The 18,993-nt window shown below is 40.8% G+C and overlaps 1 protein-coding gene across 1 annotated transcript in view; it reads left to right on the top strand.

Moving 5' to 3' along the window:
• The window catches only part of LOC128656254 (neprilysin-like), a 302,039-nt gene that overhangs the window by 260,233 nt on the left and 22,813 nt on the right, over positions 1-18,993 (top strand). The window contains exons 19-20 of the mRNA XM_053710071.1: positions 17,719-17,852; positions 18,702-18,767. Coding sequence (XP_053566046.1) covers positions 17,719-17,852; positions 18,702-18,767 — 200 coding nt within the window. The remainder of the gene's footprint in view (positions 1-17,718; positions 17,853-18,701; positions 18,768-18,993) is intronic.

Here is an 18,993-nt window from a genome sequence, read left to right on the forward strand (position 1 = left end):
GTGGTTCACAAACTTTTTCAGGTCCAATCTTACTGGAACAGTCAATAAGATTTCAGTAGCTCTTCTCCCTCTCTTTTGCTCTCTCTCTGTCTCCCTCTCTTTTGCTCTCTCCCTCTCTTTTGCTCTCCCCCTCTCCCTCTCTTTTGCTCTCCCCCTCTCTTTTGCTCTCTCCCCCTCTCTTTTGCTCTCTATCCCCTCTCTTTTGCTCTCTCTCCCCTCTCTTTTGCTCTCTCTCCCCTCTTTGCTCTCTCTCTCTCCACCTCTCTTTTGCACTCTCTCTCCCACCTCTATTTTGCTCTCTTTCTCTCTCCCCTCTCTCTCTCCCTACCCCCCTCTCTTTTGCGCTCTCTCTCCCCCCCTCTCTTTTGTTCTCTTTCTCCCCTCTCTCTCCCTCTCCCCCTCTTTTGCGTTCTCTCTCTCCCCCTTCTCTTTTGCTCTCTTTCTCTCTCCCTTTCTCTCCCTCTCCCCCCTCTCTTTTGCTCTCTCTCCTCTTTCTTTTGCTCTATCCCCTCTCTTTTGCTATCTCTCCCCTCTCTTTTTCAGGTCCAATCTTATTGGCTGGAACAGTCAATAAGATTTCAGTAGCTCTTCTCCCTCTCTTTTGCTTTCTCTCTGTCTCCCTCTCTTTTGCTCTCTCCCTCTCTTTTGCTCTCCCCCTCTTCCTCTCTTTTGCTCTCTCCCCCCTCTCTTTTGCTCTCTCCCCCCTCTCTTTTGCTCTCTCCCCCCTCTCTTTTGCTCTATCTCCCCTCTTTGCTCTCTCTCCACCTCTCTTTTGCTCTCTCTCTCCCACCTCTATTTTGCTCTCTTTCTCTCTCCCCTCTCTCTCTCCCTACCCCCCTCTGTTTTGCACTCTCTCTCCCCCCCCCTCTCTTTTGTTCTCTTTCTCCCCCTCTCTCTCCCCCTCCCCCTCTCTTTTGCGTTTTCTCTCTCCCCCTTCTCTTTTGCTCTCTTTCTATCTCCCTTTCTCTCCCTCTCCCCCTCTCTTTTGCTCTCTCCTCTTTCTTTTGCTCTATCCCCTCTCTTTTGCTATCTCTCCCCCTCTCTTTTGCTCTCTCTCCCCTCTCTTTTGCTCTCTCTCCCCTCTATTTGCTCTCTCTCCCCCTCTTTTGCTCTCTCTCTCCCCCCTATTTTTTGCTCTCTCTCCCCTCTCTTTTGCTCTCTCTCCCCTCTTTGCTCTCTCTCTCTCCACCTCTCTTTTGCTCTCTCTCTCCCACCTCTATTTTGCTCTCTTTCTCTCTCCCCTCTCTCTCTCTCCCTACCCCCCTCTCTTTTGCGCTCTCTCTCCCCCCTCTCTTTTGCTCTCTTTCTCCCCCTCTCTCTCCCTCTCCCCCTCTCTTTTAGGTTCTCTCTCTCCCCCTTCTCTTGTGCTCTCTTTCTCTCTCCCTTTCTCTCCCTCTCCCCCTCTCTTTTGCTCTCTCTCCCCCTTCTCTTGTGCTCTCTTTCTCTCTCCCTTTCTCTCCCTCTCCCCCTCTCTTTTGCTCTCTCTCCTCTTTCTTTTGCTCTATCCCCTCTCTTTTGCTATCTCTCCCCTCTCTTTTGCTCTCTATCCCCTCTCTTTTGCTCTCTCTCCCCTCTCTTTTGCTCTCTCTCCCTTCTCTTTTGCTCTCTCTCCCCTCTCTTTTGCTCTCTCTCCACCTCTCTTTTGCACTCTCTCTCCCACCTCTATTTTGCTCTCTTTCTCTCTCCCCTCTCTCTCTCCCTACCCCCCTCTCTTTTGCGCTCTCTCCCCCCCTCTCTTTTGTTCTCTTTCTCCCCTCTCTCTCCCTCTCCCCCTCTCTTTTGCGTTCTCTCTCTCCCCCTTCTCTTTTGCTCTCTTTCTCTCTCCCTTTCTCTCCCTCTCCCCCTCTCTGTTGCTCTCTCTCCTCTTTCTTTTGCTCTATCCCCTCTCTTTTGCTATCTCTCCCCTCTCTTTTTCAGGTCCAATCTTATTGGCTGGAACAGTCAATAAGATTTCAGTAGCTCTTCTCCCTCTCTTTTGCTCTCTCTCTGTCTCCCTCTCTTTTGCTCTCCCCCTCTCCCTCTCTTTTGCTCTCCCCCTCTCTTTTGCTCTCTCCCCCCTCTCTTTTGCTCTCTCTCCCCTCTCTTTTGCTCTCTCTCCCCTCTCTTTTGCTCTCTCTCCCCTCTTTGCTCTCTCTCTCCACCTCTCTTTTGCTCTCTCTCTCCCACCTCTATTTTGTTCTCTTTCTTTCTCTCTCCCTACCCCCCTCTCTTTTGCACTATCTCTCCCCCCCTCTCTTTTGCTCTCTTTCTCCCCCTCTCTCTCCCTCTCCCCCTCTCTTTTGCGTTCTCTCTCCCCCTTCTCTTTTGCTCTCTTTCTCTCTCCCTTTCTCTCCCTCTCCCCCTCTCTTTTGCTCTCTCTCCTCTTTCTTTTGCTCTATCCCCTCTCTTTTGCTATCTCTCCCCTCTCTTTTTCAGGTCCAATCTTATTGGCTGGAACAGTCAATAAGATTTCAGTAGCTCTTCTCCCTCTCTTTTGCTCTCTCTCTGTCTCCCTCTCTTTTGCTCTCCCCCTCTCCCTCTCTTTTGCTCTCCCCCTCTCTTTTGCTCTCTCCCCCCCTCTCTTTTGCTCTCTCTTCCCTCTCTTTTGCTCTCTCTCCCCTCTCTTTTGCTCTATCTCCCCTCTTTGCTCTCTCTCTCCACCTCTCTTTTGCTCTCTCTCTCCCACCTCTATTTTGTTCTCTTTCCCTCTCTCTCCCTACCCCCTCTCTTTTGCACTCTCTCTCCCCCCCTCTCTTTTGCTCTCTTTCTCCCCCTCTCTCTCCCTCTCACCCTCTCTTTTGCGTTCTCTCTCTCCCCTTCTATTTTGCTCTCTTTCTCTCTCCCTTTCTCTCCCTCTCCCCCTCTCTTTTGCTCGCTCTCCTCTTTCTGTTGCTCTATCCCCTCTCTTTTGCTATCTCTCCCCTCTCTTTTGCTCTCTCCCCCCTCTCTTTTGCTCTCTCTCCCCTCAATTTGCTCTCTCTCCCCCCTATTTTTTGCTCTCTCCCCTCTCTTTTACTCTCTCTCTCTCTCTCTCTCTCTCTCTCTCTCCACTCTTGTTTGCTCTCTCTCCCCCCCCTCTCTTTTGCTCTCCCCCTCACTTTTGCTCTCTCTCCCCTCTCTTTTGCTCTCTCTCTTCCCCCTCTTTTGGTCTCTATCCCCCCTCTTTTGATCTCTCTTTCCCCCCTCTTTTGCTCTCTTTCTCCTCTCTTTTGCTCTCTCTCCCATCTCTTTTTCTCTCTCTCCCATCTCTATTTTGCTCTCTTTCTCTCCCCCCCTTTTGCACTCCCCCCCTTTTGCACTCTCTCCTCCCTCTCTTGTATTCTCTCTACCCCCTCTTTTGTTCTTTCTCCCCTTTTTTGCACTCTCTCCCCTCTCTTTTGCTCTCTCTCCCCTCTCTTTTTCTCTCTCTCCCCTCTCTTTTGCTCTCTCTCCCCTCTTTGCTCTCTGTCTCTCTCCACCTCTCTTTTGCTTTCTCTCTCCCACCTCTATTTTGCTCTCTTTCTCTCTCCCCTCTCTCTCCCTACCCCCCTCTCTTTTGCGCTCTCTCTCCCCCCTCTCTTTTGCTCTCTTTCTCCCCCTCTCTCTCCCCCTCTCTTTTACGTTCTCTCTCTCCCCCTTCTATTTTGCTCTCTTTCTCTCTCCCTTTCTCTCCCTCTCCCCCTCTCTTTTGCTCTCTCTCCTCTTTCTTTTGCTCTATCCGCTCTCTTTTGCTATCTCTCCCTTCTCTTTTGCTCTCTCTCCCCTCTCTTTTGCTCTCTCTCCCCTCTATTTGCTCTCTCTCCCCCTCTTTTGCTCTCTCTCTTCCACCCCTATTTTTTGCTCTCTCCCCTCTCTTTTACTCTCTCTCTCTCTCCCCCTTTCTTTTGCTCTCTCTCCCCTCTTTGCTCTCTCTCTCCACCTCTCTTTTGCTCTCCCCCTCACTTTTGCTCTCTCTCCCCTCTCTTCCCCCTCTTTTGGTCTCTATCCCCCTTCTTTTGATCTCTCTCTCCCCCCTCTTTTGCTCTCTTTCCCCTCTCTTTTGCTCTCTCTCCCATCTCTTTTTCTCTCTCTCCCCTCTCTATTTTGCTCTCTTTCTCTCCCCCCTTTTGCACTCTCCCCCCCTTTTGCACTCTCTCCTCCCTCTCTTGTATTCTCTCTACCCCCTCTTTTGTTCTTTCTCCCCTTTTTTGCACTCTCTCCCCTCTCTTTTGCTCTCTCTCACGTCTCTTTTACTCTCTCTCACCTCTCTTTTGCTCTCTCTCTCCTCCATCTTTTGCTCTCTCTCCCCCCTCTTTTGCTCTCCCCCCCTCTTTTGTGCTCTCTCCCCCTCTTTTGTGCTCTCTCAGGCTTCGCCCAACCATGCCCTGGTCACACCAACCCAACCCTTTCCCGTCTGGTCACGCTTCATCACTTTTTCAGGTCCCATCATATTGGCTGATTTGAACAGTCAATAGGATTTCAGTAGCTCTTCCCCCTCTCGTTTTTCTCTCTCTCTGTCCCCCTCACTTTTGCTCTCTCTCTCCATCCTGCTCTTTTGCTCTCCCCCTCTCTTTTGCCCTCTCTCCCCTTTCTTTTGCTCTCTCCCCTCTTTTTGCTCTCTCTCCCCTCTCGTTGCTCTCTCTCTCTCTCTCCCTCTCTTTTGCTCTCTCTCCTACCCCTATCTTTTGTTCTCCCTCCCCTCTCTTTTGGTTTCTTTCTCTCCCCCTCTCTTTTGGTCTCTCTCTTCCCCCCTCTATTTTGCTCTCTTTCTCTCCCTCTCTCTTTTGCTTCTCTCTCCCCTCTTTTGCTCTCTCTGTCTCCCCTCTTTTGTTCTCTCTCCCCTCTCTTTTGCTCTCTCTCTCCCCCCTCTTTTTCTCTCTCTCTCCCCCTCTTTTGCTCCCCCATTTTGCACTCTTTCCCCTCTTTTTCACTCTCTCTCCCATCTCTTTTGTTCTCTCTCCTCTCTCTTTTGCTCTCTTTCTCTCTCCCTCTCTCTCCCTCCCCCTCTCTCTCTCTCTCTCTCTCTCTCTCTCTCCTCTCTCTTTTGCTCTCTTTCTCTCCCCCTCTCTCCCTCTCTTTTGCTCTCTCTCTCTATCTTTCTCCCCCTCTCTTTTGCTCTCTTACTCCCCCCTCTCTTTTGCTCTCTCTCCCCTCTCTTTTGCTCTCTCTCTCTCCCCCCTCTTTTGCTCTCTATCTCCCCCCTCATTTGCTCTCTCTCTCTCTCCCCCTCTCTTTCCACTTTTTTTTGCTCTCTTCCCTCTCTCTTTTGCTCTCTCTTCCCTCTCTCTTTTGCTCTCTTTCTCCCCCCCTTTTGCACTCTCTCCCTTCTTTTGCACTCTCTTCTCCCTCTCTTGTGTTCTCTCTCCCCCTCTTTTGCTCTCTATCCCCCTCTCTTTTGCTCTCTCTCCCCCCTCTTTTGCTCTCTCTCTCTCCCCCCTCTTTTGCTCTCTCTCTCTCCCCCCTCTTTTGCTCTCTCTCTCTCCCCCTCTTTTGCTCTCTCTCTCTCCCCCCCTCTTTTGCTCTCTCTCTCTCCCCCCTCTTTTGCTCTCTATTTCCCCCCTCTTTTGCTCTCTCTCTCTCTCCCCCTCTCTTTTCCCTTTCTTTTGCTCTCTCCCCCTCTCTTTTGCTCTCTCTTCCCTCTCTCTTTTGGTCTCTTTCCCCCCCCCCCCTTTTGCACTCTCTCCCCCTTTTGCATTCTCTCCCCTCTTTTGCACTCTCTTCTCCCTCTCTTGTGTTCTCTCTCCCCCTATTTTGCACTCTCTCCCCTCTGTTCTCTCCCCCTCTTTTGCGGCCACTTCTGCTGGACTACGAGCACCGGACCCATTCCTGCCCAGCCACGCCCCATCACAGCACTCATGCCAGCCATGCCCCCTCACCACAGTTGCTCTGCCCAACCATACCCTGGTCACTCCCACTTAACCCATTCCCGTCCGGCCACACCCCATTACAGCACTCCTGCCGGCCACCCCCTCGTCATGACTGTTTCACCCAACCATGCCCCTGACCACGCCCCCACAATGGGTAGAATAAATATTGTGGTTAAAACAACAGATGAAAAATATATTCACATATACTAAAAATTATTAGGACCAGTCCATGTGAGATGACAAACAGCTTATAAGAGCTAAAAAGTGTAAAGACTTCCTAGAGTATACAATATATTAATAAACAAATACTGATGCTTCAAACACAGATAGTGAGTCTTTAGATATATTCTCAGACCTCTATTGGTTTTAGTGAAAAACTGAGATAATCAAGATTACTCAATCTATGCATAGTCATCTGTCATATTAAGGATATTGACACATAAAAAAACACCTTTGGGAAGCATTATACCAACGCAAAGACTTACCATCTATACAGTCCTCAAAATACTGATTTCCTGGCACTTAAACACTATGTCTAGCCCCTTTTGGACTTATAGTATATAACCTTCCTGAAAATCCGCCCATCCAATATAGCTTTGTTATAATTTGCACATGCGTTTCCTCGCATGATATCTTCCTAGTGTTCATGTAATGTTGAGTATTATTATCTTTATTCTCTGTATGTAAGGTTTTTTTATGTGCCAATATCCTTAATATGACAGATGACTATGCACAGATTGAGTAATCTTGATTATCTCAGTTTTTCACTAAAACCAATATATTGTGTACGCTAGGAAGTCTTTACACTTTTTAGCTCTTACAAGCTGTTTGTCATCTCACATGGACCGGTCCTAATAATTTTTAGTATATGTGAATATATTTTTCATTTGTTGTTTTAACCACAACATTTATTCTACCCAGTGTTAATGGGTGCTGACATCCTGATGAGCCTGCACTCGACACAGTGTGAAAATAAACTTAACTTTGTTAAAAATTAAGCAAGTGTTGCCAAGTGTTTCTTTGAAAGTTTTCTAAAAAAAAGAGTGCTGAATTCCCAGTCTTTATAGTGATTTTATTATAAACCACTTGATCTTCTTTGCCATTGGTTTATATATATATATATATATATATATATATATATATATATATATATATATATATATATATATATATATATATATATACAGGGAGTGCAGAATTATTAGGCAAATGAGTATTTTGACCACATCATCCTCTTTATGCATGTTGTCTTACTCCAAGCTGTATAGGCTCGAAAGCCTACTACCAATTAAGCATATTAGGTGATGTGCATCTCTGTAATGAGAAGGGGTGTGGTCTAATGACATCAACACCCTATATCAGGTGTGCATAATTATTAGGCAACTTCCTTTCCTTTGGCAAAATGGGTCAAAAGAAGTACTTGACAGGCTCAGAAAAGTCAAAAATAGTGAGATATCTTGCAGAGGGATACAGCACTCTTAAAAATTGCAAAGCTTCTGAAGCGTGATCATCGAACAATCAAGCGTTTCATTCAAAATAGTCAACAGGGTCGCAAGAAGTGTGTGGAAAAACCAAGGCGCAAAATAACTGCCCATGAACTGAGAAAAGTCAAGTGTGCAGCTGCCAAGATGCCACTTGCCACCAGTTTGGCCATATTTCAGAGCTGCAACATCACTGGAGTGCCCAAAAGCACAAGGTGTGCAATACTCAGAGACATGGCCAAGGTAAGAAAGGCTGAAAGACGACCACCACTGAACAAGACACACAAGCTGAAACGTCAAGACTGGGCCAAGAAATGAAAAGACTGATTTTTCTAAGGTTTTATGGACTGATGAAATGAGAGTGAGTCTTGATGGGCCAGATGGATGGGCCCGTGGCTGGATTGGTAAAGGGCAGAGAGCTCCAGTCCGACTCAGACGCCAGCAAGGTGGAGGTGGAGTACTGGTTTGGGCTGGTATCATCAAAGATGAGCTTGTGGGGCCTTTTCGGGTTGAGGATGGAGTCAAGCTCAACTCCCAGTCCTACTGCCAGTTTCTGGAAGACACCTTCTTCAAGCAGTGGTACAGAAAGAAGTCTGCATCCTTCAAGAAAAACATGATTTTCATGCAGGACAATGCTCCATCACACGCTTCCAAGTACTCCACAGCGTGGCTGGCAAGAAAGGGTATAAAAGAAGAAAATCTAATGACATGGCCTCCTTGTTCACCTGATCTGAACCCCATTGAGAACTTGTGGTCCATCATCAAATGTGATATTTACAAGGAGGGAAAACAGTACACCTCTCTGAACAGTGTCTGGGAGGCTGTGGTTGCTGCTGCACGCAATGTTGATGGTGAACATATCAAAACACTGACAGAATCCATGGATGGCAGGCTTTTGAGTGTCTTTGCAAAGAAAGGTGGCTATATTGGTCACTGATTTGTTTTTGTTTTGTTTTTGAATGTCAGAAATGTATATTTGTGAATGTTGAGATGTTATATTGGTTTCACTGGTAAAAATAAATAATTGAAATGGGTATATATTTGTTTTTTGTTAAGTTGCCTAATAATTATGCACAGTAATAGTCACCTGCACACACAGATATCCCCCTAAAATAGCTATAACTAAAAACAAACTAAAAACTACTTCCAAAACTATTCAGCTTTGATATTAATGAGTTTTTTGGGTTCATTGAGAACATGGTTGTTGTTCAATAATAAAATTAATCCTCAAAAATACAACTTGCCTAATAATTCTGCACTCCCTGTATATATATATATATATATATATATATACGTTGATTGCAGTAGCCATGTTAGTCCAGAGATTTAGATATCAAAATAACAAGAGTATTGCATTGAGCAATGATACTTTTTTTATTGGACTAATTATACATTTATAAGTTGACAAGTTTTCGGAAGAGTTCCTTCCTTTATCAAGTCTGAAGCAATACTGACCAATTCAATGGAATTTACAGATTATATCTTAAAACACAGAATAGCTAAGAAGACAGAAAGTGCAGGGAGAGGAGGAGGTGTCGTAAAAATCATGAGAGGGGGCTTAGGTAACAGGCAGACAGTGTCCAGTGTAGGAGAACAGACAGGGGAAATATATAGCTATACATAGAGCATATACTGACATAAAGTTATATATCAACATTGAATCAATATCTATAAAGATGTGAAATTGTATATACAGGGGGAATACAAAAGTTAAAAAAGACAAAAGTGTGGACATAGGCTTACCTGTGTACCTATGTATAAAGAATGTGGAATATACAATGTAATTGACTAAATGAAAGTATATTACAAAAAAATTTGATAATGTGTTAATAATCCAGAGTCCACATTTAGTCCAGAATTAAACAGGTTGAAGTGCATTATCATTTTCATTTCAAAGGTTTTTCTTTCCATGGTGTTTTTGAAGTTGCCTCTGAGAATTTTGATTTTGAGGTTTTGGATGGAGTGGTCAGGTTGGGTGAAATGGTGACCAACAGGGGTGCAGTATTTTGTTTCACAGTGGTTTTTGATTGAGTGTCTGTGTAAGTTCATTCGAAGGTGCAGTTTTTGGCTTGTTTCTCCAATATAGCATCCCATTTCACATGCAGTGCAATGTATCATGTATACCACATTTGCAGATATACATGAATATGCCCCTTTAATGTTATAAGATTTATTATTGTGGTTTGCTGTGCTGCTTTCACAAACGTGTTGACACAGTTTGCAGAGTGCTTTATAGCAGCACTTGGTTCCATTCTGAATGTTCTTTTTCTCAAGGGGTAGCTTCCTATGTACTAGTTTCTGCTTTAGGTTAGGTGGTTGTCTGTATGCCAGGATTGAGGGTTTTGGAAAGATTTTTTTGAGTGTGGGATCCTCTAAGAGTAGTGGCTGTAAGTCTTTTATGATTTTTCGTATCCCTTCCACAGCAGGGTTGTATTTGACTACTAGTGGGATACGTGATATGTTTTTCTTCTCCCTGTATTGTAGTAAGTGTTCACATGGAGTATTGAGGGCAGAGTTAATTTTTTTATTTATAATCCTTGTTTTGTAACCTTTTTCTCTGAATGATTGGGACAGTGTGATGAGATGTTTGTCACGGTCCTTGGTATCTGAGCAAATTCTGTGGTATCTTGTAGCCTGACTGTAGATTATGGATTTTTTAATTTGATTGGGGTGGGAGCTGGAGCTGTGGAGGTAGCTGCATCTATCTGTTGGTTTCCTGTATACAGATGAGTGCAGTTTGCCATTTGTGATGGATATTGTTGTATCCAGGAAGCTGACACAGTCTCTAGAAAAGTTCATTTTAAGCTTGATTGATGCATGAAATAGATTAAATGATTTATGAAAATGTTCAAGGTTTTTTTCTCCTTCTGTCCATATGATGAAAATATCATCGATGTAGCGAAAGTATTTGAAGGGTTTGTGAGGGTGAGTAGCTAGGAATCTCTGCTCTAAGTCAGCCATGAAGAGGTTTGCATACTGTGGTGCCATTTTGGTGCCCATGGCTGTTCCCATGGTTTGTAAGTAGATGGAGTGGTTGAAGATGAAATAATTGTGAGTAAGCATAAATTCTGTAAGTTTACTGACTGTAGAAGCACTATATGTCTGGCTAGGGCTGTTGGAGGAAAGAAAGTTTAAGCAGGCATCAATACCATCTTTATGTGGAATATTGCTGTACAGGGATTCCACATCCATTGTCACAAGTATAGTATCCTCTGGCAATTCTGTTATCTGGCTGATTTTGTTAAGAAAATCAGTGGTGTCTTTTATAAAGCTAGTGGTGTTAATAACTAAGGGCTTAAGAATATTCTCCACTAGGCCCGATAGTTGCTCAGTCAGAGTGTCCATGCCTGTTATTATTTGTCTTCCTGGGTTCCCTGGTTTGTGGATTTTTGGGAGCATGTAGAATGTCCCTATGCTAGGGTTAGAGGGCACCAGTTTGTCCAGTTTATGTTGCGTGTGTTTAGGGAATGTTTTAATTATTTTTCGAAGTTGCAAAGTGTATTCCTGGGTGGGGTCCTTTTCCAGTTTTTTGTAATAAGTTTGATCTGATAATTGTCTATTTCCCTCTGTGATGTAGTCCTGTGTATTCATGATCACCACTGCTCCTCCCTTGTCCGCAGGCTTAATGGTAATATTTTCATTATTTCTTAAGTTTTTTATAGCGTTTTTTTCTAAGTGTGAGAGGTTATACATTATTTTTTTCTGCTGTGTGTTGAGCAGAGATGCAGTTCTCAACCGGAAGCTTTCAATATAGCTGTCCAATTTTGTGTTGCGTCCTGCTGCAGGTGTGAAGATTGTGTTCTTTTTCTTTTCATTGTAGTCCTCCCTAGTGCTGGTATTTTCTTTGTCATAGAAGAATTCTTTTAGCCGCAATCTCCTGAAGAATTCCTCTAAGTCTGAGTACAGTTGGATTTTGTCTAGATTTGTACTTGGACAGAATGATAATCCTTTACACAGTACTGATATCTCTGGCCCTGACAGGTGGTAGTTTGAAAGGTTCACAATCCCTGAGTTTTCTGTGTGGTTTTCTTGGTTGGTGACAGTTTGAGTTTTAAATGAGGTGCTGTTATTGTCTGTTGACGTTTGGTCATTTGTTGTTGTAGTTGATCTGTCACCTGGAGCTCTGTTTTCTTGCATTTGGTGTTTTATTCTGTTTTGTGACAGGCATGCAAGTTTCTTCTTTTTCTTCTTGATAACATTTTGTTGTTGTGTTTTATGGAAGTGTTGCATTTCTTTTTAATAAAATAATAATAATAATAATAATAATAATAATAATAAAAAAAAAAAAAAAATATATCATTGCTCAATGCAATACTCTTGTTATTTTGATATATATATATATATATATATATATATATATATATATATATATATATATATATATATATGTAATAGAAGAAGGGAAAAGGGTAAAGGGAATATTCAAAAGGCACAACACTCTGGAAAAAATCCCAGTATTATGGGAGTTATTAGTTGAGGGTATAAGAAGACCGTGTAGTCGAAATAAGCACTGTTAACAAGTGGAATAGCACATAATGCTGAATGTAATAAAAATTATATTAATAATTATACTCCAACAATTATATGTTAAATGTATAAATGTCACACTGTTATGCTTATGTTGTAAAAATAACAAGTGATGTATTAGATCAATGTAACCAATATACTTATGTTGGTGTTAATAATAATGATGTTGTAACCGCATAACTGCTGTAATACCTAGTAGATACAATAAAACAAAAACTAAAAACATAAAACAAATATAGCAGAAATGATCAAAGTATTAACATTAAACACTCTATCATACACCAAAAATATTTTTGTAACCAGGATATGGCTAAAATATTCGCTGTACTAATAAGATGGGTATCTAAATTAAAATATGAAATGCAATAAAATATCGTTGCAAATATAACACTAAAATGCAATAAAATATTGTTGCAAATATAACACTAAAAAAGTTCTGGTAAATATCCAATATCGTCCAATATCGAATGAAAAATTCTATTGCTGTATATAGATGAATATAATGCAAATCTGATAGGCAGGTAAAAAGGTAAATCCACGTTCCACAACGTACCCGTTGGGAGTCTACTTACACTCCTTTACCTCAATCTCATGAGGTAAGTGCCGCGTAGTGTATAGATAGTTCTCCTTCCCGGTATCGGTGGCAAGATGGAGGGGTATCCTCTTTCGATACAGAACTCTCTTTCACTCTTTCCCGAATTAGGTACGATCCTTTAATACTATTCTTTAATTTCTCCTATGTGAAGTCCAAAAATTATTCATATTTCCCTTTTTCAAGATCATACAAGTAGGGTTATATTCCAGCAAGCTATACGTCTACTTCACAACATGAATAGTTAATTGGCAGTTGTATTTATCTATTCAAGCTATTCTGAAACTTTACCCAACCCTTTCTCTTTTTCTGTGCATGGGATGCTGTTGCTGATGATACAGAGTCCAATATTTAGGACTCCAATAACAACGTCAGGGTGTACCAAAATGGCTGCCACGATTAAGAAGCTGGGATAGAGGAGGAGGAGGTTATGCATAACCTCCTCCTCCTCTATCCCAGCTTCTTGAAAAAGAGAAAGGGTTGGGTAAAGTTTCAGAATAGCTTGAATAGATAAATACAACTGCCAATTAACTATTCATGTTGTGAAGTAGACGTATAGCTTGCTGGAATATAACCCTACTTGTATGATCTTGAAAAAGGGAAATATGAATAATTTTTGGACTTCACATAGGAGAAATTAAAGAATAGTATTAAAGGATCGTACCTAATTCGGGAAAGAGTGAAAGAGAGTTCTGTATCAAAAGAGGATACCCCTCCATCTTGCCACCGATACCGGGAAGGAGAACTATCTATACACTACGCGGCACTTACCTCATGAGATTGAGGTAAAGGAGTGTAAGTAGACTCCCAACGAGTACGTTGTGGAACGTGGATTTACCTTTTTACCTGCCTATCAGATTTGCATTATATTCATCTATATACAGCCATAGAAGTTTTCATCCGATATTGGACGATATTGGACATTTACCAGAACTTTTTTAGTGTTATATTTGCAACGATATTTTATTGCATTTTAGTGTTATATTTGCAACAATATTTTATTGCATTTCATATTTTAATTTAGATACCCATCTTATTATTACAGCGAATATTTTAGCCATATCCTGGTTACAAAAATATTTTTGGTGTATGATAGAGTGTTTAATGTTAATACTTTGATCATTTCTGCTATATTTGTTTTATGTTTTTAGTTTTTGTTTTATTGTATCTACTAGGTATTACAGCAGTTATGCGGTTACAACATCATTATTATTAACACCAACATAAGTATATTGGTTACATTGATCTAATACATCACTTGTTATTTTTACAACATAAGCATAACAGTGTGACATTTATACATTTAACATATAATTGTTGGAGTATAATTATTAATATAATTTTTATTACATTCAGCATTATGTGCTATTCCACTTGTTAACAGTGCTTATTTCGACTACACGGTCTTCTTATACCCTCAACTAATAACTCCCATAATACTGGGATTTTTTCCAGAGTGTTGCGCCTTTTGAATATTCCCTTTACCCTTTTCCCTTCTTCTATTACATTTTATATCTATCAGGTTAATTGTTATTGGGGGCACAGTTCTCACTGGATAGGCATTCATAGGCAGCAAGTTCTATACTCTTTTTTTCTTTTTTTTAGATATATTTTTAGGGTGTCCATTCAGCGCCTTACCTACACACATCTTTTTGCACATATATATATATATATTTATAGAGCGATATCTATTTATAAATTCATAACATATTCTGCTATGTGCTGAACATTGGAATGTGAAATATTTCCAATAATTACACAGTATAACACTTTATTAAATATGAATATTGCATAAATATGCTTAACTGCAAAGGGCTCCAATGCACTACTATATATGACAATATATGTGTTTTATGTGTTAATATGTGTATATATGTCTGTAAATACATATATGCACATATGAATACATAAATACATATGTACACACATATATTGGCATCCCTGCATTTATGTCAGATAATACACCGCTTCCCACAGAAAATTGTTGCAATTACAAATGTTTAGGCATTCTCATGTTTATTTATTTTGTTTGTATTGGTATGACACAAAAAAGTGGAGAAAATAAAAGCCAAATCTGACACATTCCACACAAAACTCCAAAAATGGACTGGACAAAAATATTGGCACCCTCAATTTAATATTTGGTGGCACACCCCTTGAAAAAATAACTGAAATCAATCACTTCCTGTAACCATCAATGAGTTTCTTACATTTCTCTACTGGTATTTTGGACCACTCTTATTTCGCCAACTGTTCCAGGTCTCTCAGATTGGAAGGGATCCTTTTCCCAACTGCTGTTTTGAGATCTCTCCACATGTGCTCTATGCGATTGAGATCTGGACTCATTGCTGGCCAGTTCAGTACTCTACAGCACTTTGTCTTAAACCATTTCTGGGTGCTTTTTGACTTGTGCTTTGGGTCATTGTCCTGCTGTAAGACCCATGACCCAACGTTCTGACAATGAGTCCTACATTGCACCACAGAATTTTTTGGTAGTCTTCAGATTTCATAATGCCTTGCACACAGTCAAGACATCCAGTGCCTGAAGCAGCAAAGCAACCCCAAAACATCAGTAAACCTTCTTTTCTTTAAAATCTTCATTTCTTTTTCTAAAAAATAAAAAGTAGAATTATAGGCTTTACCAAAAAGCTGTAATTTTGTTTTGTCTGTTGTGGCTTCCTCGGGTAAGTTTTGTCAATCTAGCTTTATTATGTTTCTGTGTCATCAGTGGAGCCCTCCTGGGTCTCCTACTATAGCATCCCTTTTCATTCAGATGGAAACATATAGTGCGAGCTGACACATTTGTACCCTGGGCCTGAAGATTAGCTTGAATTTGTCTGGAAGTGGATCAAGGTTCTTTATCCACTATTCAAACAATCCTTTGTTGCAATCTTTGATATTTTTTTCTCTTTCATACACATCCAGGGAGATTAGCTACAGTGACATTGGCTGTAAACTTCTTGGCAATGTTGCGCACAGTGGACACAGGAACATTAAGATCTCTGGAGATGGATTTGTAACCTTGAGATTGTCCATGCTTTTCTACAATTTTGCTCTCAAATCCTCAGACAATTCTTTGCTGCTCTTTCTCTTCTCCATGCTCAGTGTGGCACACAGAGACACAAAACAGAAAGGTGAGCCAATTTTTCACCCTTTTAACTGGTTGCCGGTGTGATTTCTATATTGTCAGCACCTGTTAATTGATACAGGGGAGTTTAATTACAAATTACAGGAGCATCACAAACTTGGAATGCAATGTATTTCTTACAATTTTGAGGTGCCAATCATTTTGTCCAGTCTTTTTTTGTTTTGTTTTGCGTGAAATATGTCAGATGAGAATGCCTAAACATTTGTAATTGCAACAATTTTCTTGGCGAAACGGTGCATTATCTGAAAGAAATGCAGGGGTGACAATATTTTTGGCCATGACTGTATATATATATATATATACAGGGAGTGCAGAATTATTAGGCAAGTTGTATTTTTGAGGATTAATTTTATTATTGAACAACAACCATGTTCTCAATGAACCCAAAAAACTCATTAATATCAAAGCTGAATAGTTTTGGAAGTAGTTTTTAGTTTGTTTTTAGTTATAGCTATTTTAGGGGGATATCTGTGTGTGCAGGTGACTATTACTGTGCATAATTATTAGGCAACTTAACAAAAAACAAATATATACCAATTTCAATTATTTATTTTTACCAGTGAAACCAATATAACATCTCAACATTCACAAATATACATTTCTGACATTCAAAAACAAATCAGTGACCAATATAGCCACCTTTCTTTGCAAGGACACTCAAAAGCCTGCCATCCATGGATTCTGTCAGTGTTTTGATCTGTTCACCATCAACATTGCGTGCAGCAGCAACCACAGCCTCCCAGACACTGTTCAGAGAGGTGTACTGTTTTCCCTACTTGTAAATCTCACATTTGATGATGGACCACAGGTTCTCAATGGGGTTCAGATCAGGTGAACAAGGAGGCCATGTCATTAGATTTTCTTCTTTTATACCCTTTCTTGCCTGCCACGCTGTGGAGTACTTGGACGCGTGTGATGGAGCATTGTCCTGCATGAAAATCATGTTTTTCTTGAAAGGATGCAGACTTCTTCCTGTACCACTGCTTGAAGAAGGTGTCTTCCAGAAACTGGCAGTAGGACTGGGAGTTGAGCTTCAACCCGAAAAAGCCCCACAAGCTCATCTTTGATGATACCAGCCCAAACCAGTACTCCACCTCCACCTTGCTGGCGTCTGAGTCGTACTGGAGCTCTCTGGCAGTTATTTTGCGCCTTGGTTTTTCCACACGCTTCTTGCGACCCTGTTGACTATTTTGAATGAAACGCTTGATTGTTCGATGATCACGCTTCAGAAGCTTTGCAATTTTAAGAGTGCTGCATCCCTCTGCAAGATATCTCACTATTTTTGACTTTTCTAAGCCTGTCAAGTCCTTCTTTTGACCCATTTTGCCAAAGGAAAGGAAGTTGCCTAATAATTATGCACACCTGATATAGGGTGTTGATGTCATTAGACCACACCCCTTCTCATTACAGAGATGCACATCACCTAATATGCTTAATTGGTAGTAGGCTTTCGAGCCTATACAGCTTGGAGTAAGACAACATGCATAAAGAGGATGATGTGGTCAAAATACTCATTTGCCTAATAATTCTGCACTCCCTGTATATATGTTAAAGCCCTTTGTCTGCCTTTTTTCCCTAACACCTGAGACCTCATATCTTTGAGCCTTTATAACATTTGTGTGCAATAATCTTTAAACAATTGTTATAATATGGTGTTATTATGAGTGCAACTGTACTTTGTAATGTATTTTGATGTGTTTTGTGACACTGATGTAGCCCCTGACCTCAGGGAGATGAGAGATCTGACATGTTGGTAACTTGAGTTGCATTCTGCCTTTCATGAGCATGGGCAAAACTGACTGTTGCTCTTGCATTCACTAAACTAGCTAATGTTAAGCTAGGAATGTCCTCCTGTAGCCCCTACCCTCAGGGAGATGAGAGATCTAACATGTTGGTAACTTGAGTTGCATTCTACCTTTTATGAGCATGGGCAAAACTGATTGTTGCTCTTGCATTCACTAAACACTAAACTAGCTGATGTTAAGCTCGGAATTCCCTCCTGTAGAGACACCAGCCCTCTTCTAGGGCTGAGACCGGAAGTAATGGACATGGCACAAAAAAAGGAAATAAAGGGTTAATGGTTAATACATATTGCAGTGATATCTATTAAGTATTCATATTGATACAGACTCTTTTATATCCTTTTAACAATTTATATAATTGCAGGTAAAAATTTTGATGAAGATGGTGCCCTTATGAACTGGTGGAGTAACCATTCAATGACAAACTTTAATGATTTGAAACAATGCTTTGTGCACCAATATGGCAGCTTCTCATGGGATGTTGCTGGAGGAAAGAAAGTAACTTTTTATATATATATTAAAAGCTATCATTAACTACTAAGAACATTATTTACTTTAAATAGCATATAATCTTTACTTTTCTTACCATTGTCTGCTACATTTCTTGGTGCATTATTTTATCTAGCTATAACAGCTAACCTTTTCTTTTTAAATTTCCTACCTTGACTCTCCTCTTATTCCATATTTAGTTAACCCCTTCACACTCTTTTCACCTTTCTTTCCTCATTCTCTTTATCTATCATGCACTGACTTCTTCCATCCTCGCTCCTTTTAGATGGATGGATAAGTAGATAGATTGCTTTCTGGCCTTTCACTATGGGCTAGATTTATTAAAGCCCTACGGCTGCAAGTTCTCACAAGAACTTGCTTGCCGTCATTTATCAAGCAGCGTTCACCAGACCGCCGCTTCCCTAACCTCTTCGCCACCTCTATTGTGGTGAAATTCAATCTCCTCGGTCTAGTCAGACGAGGAGATTGACAGCTCCTGCCCGCGCGTGATTGGCTGTGCGTGGGCAGGGGGGCGGGATTACACGCGAGTGCAAAATGGCGAATACCTGCACGTATACGTGCCCCTGTATGCCTCAGCTTTAATAAATCTAGCCCATTATGTATAGATGTACACATGTTCTTATTTTGTTCATGTGTAAAGAAATACATACTAATATATTTAAAATGATTTCATAGCTTACATTATCAATATTTTACATTATCAATTCTTTATATAATTCTGGTACATATTAAAACAATATTTATGATTTGCTTATGGTTATATATGCATTAGTAGAACCAAGTAAATTTTTTAAGAAACACCAGAGTGTGGAAATTTGTTCTTTTATTATTTTGCAGCTAAATGGCCTCATTACATTATCAGAAAATATTGCGGACAATGGTGGACTAAGAGAATCTTACAGGGTAAATATATTCTTTGTTATAATAAATTCTCTCTTAGAATACAGACAACATACAAGTTCAGATTATATTTTTTAAAGTGTAATACACTATATATAATTATGTTTATAATAGTACCATACATCTTTTAGCATTTTTTATTGTTTAAATATGCATACAAAGCTAGATAAGCTAGATTACAAGTGGAGTGCTAAATTATTGTGTGCCCTCAAATCATTACAAATAGCCT

The sequence above is a fragment of the Bombina bombina genome, chromosome 4 (assembly GCF_027579735.1).
Source record: "Bombina bombina isolate aBomBom1 chromosome 4, aBomBom1.pri, whole genome shotgun sequence".
NCBI lineage: Eukaryota > Metazoa > Chordata > Amphibia > Anura > Bombinatoridae > Bombina > Bombina bombina.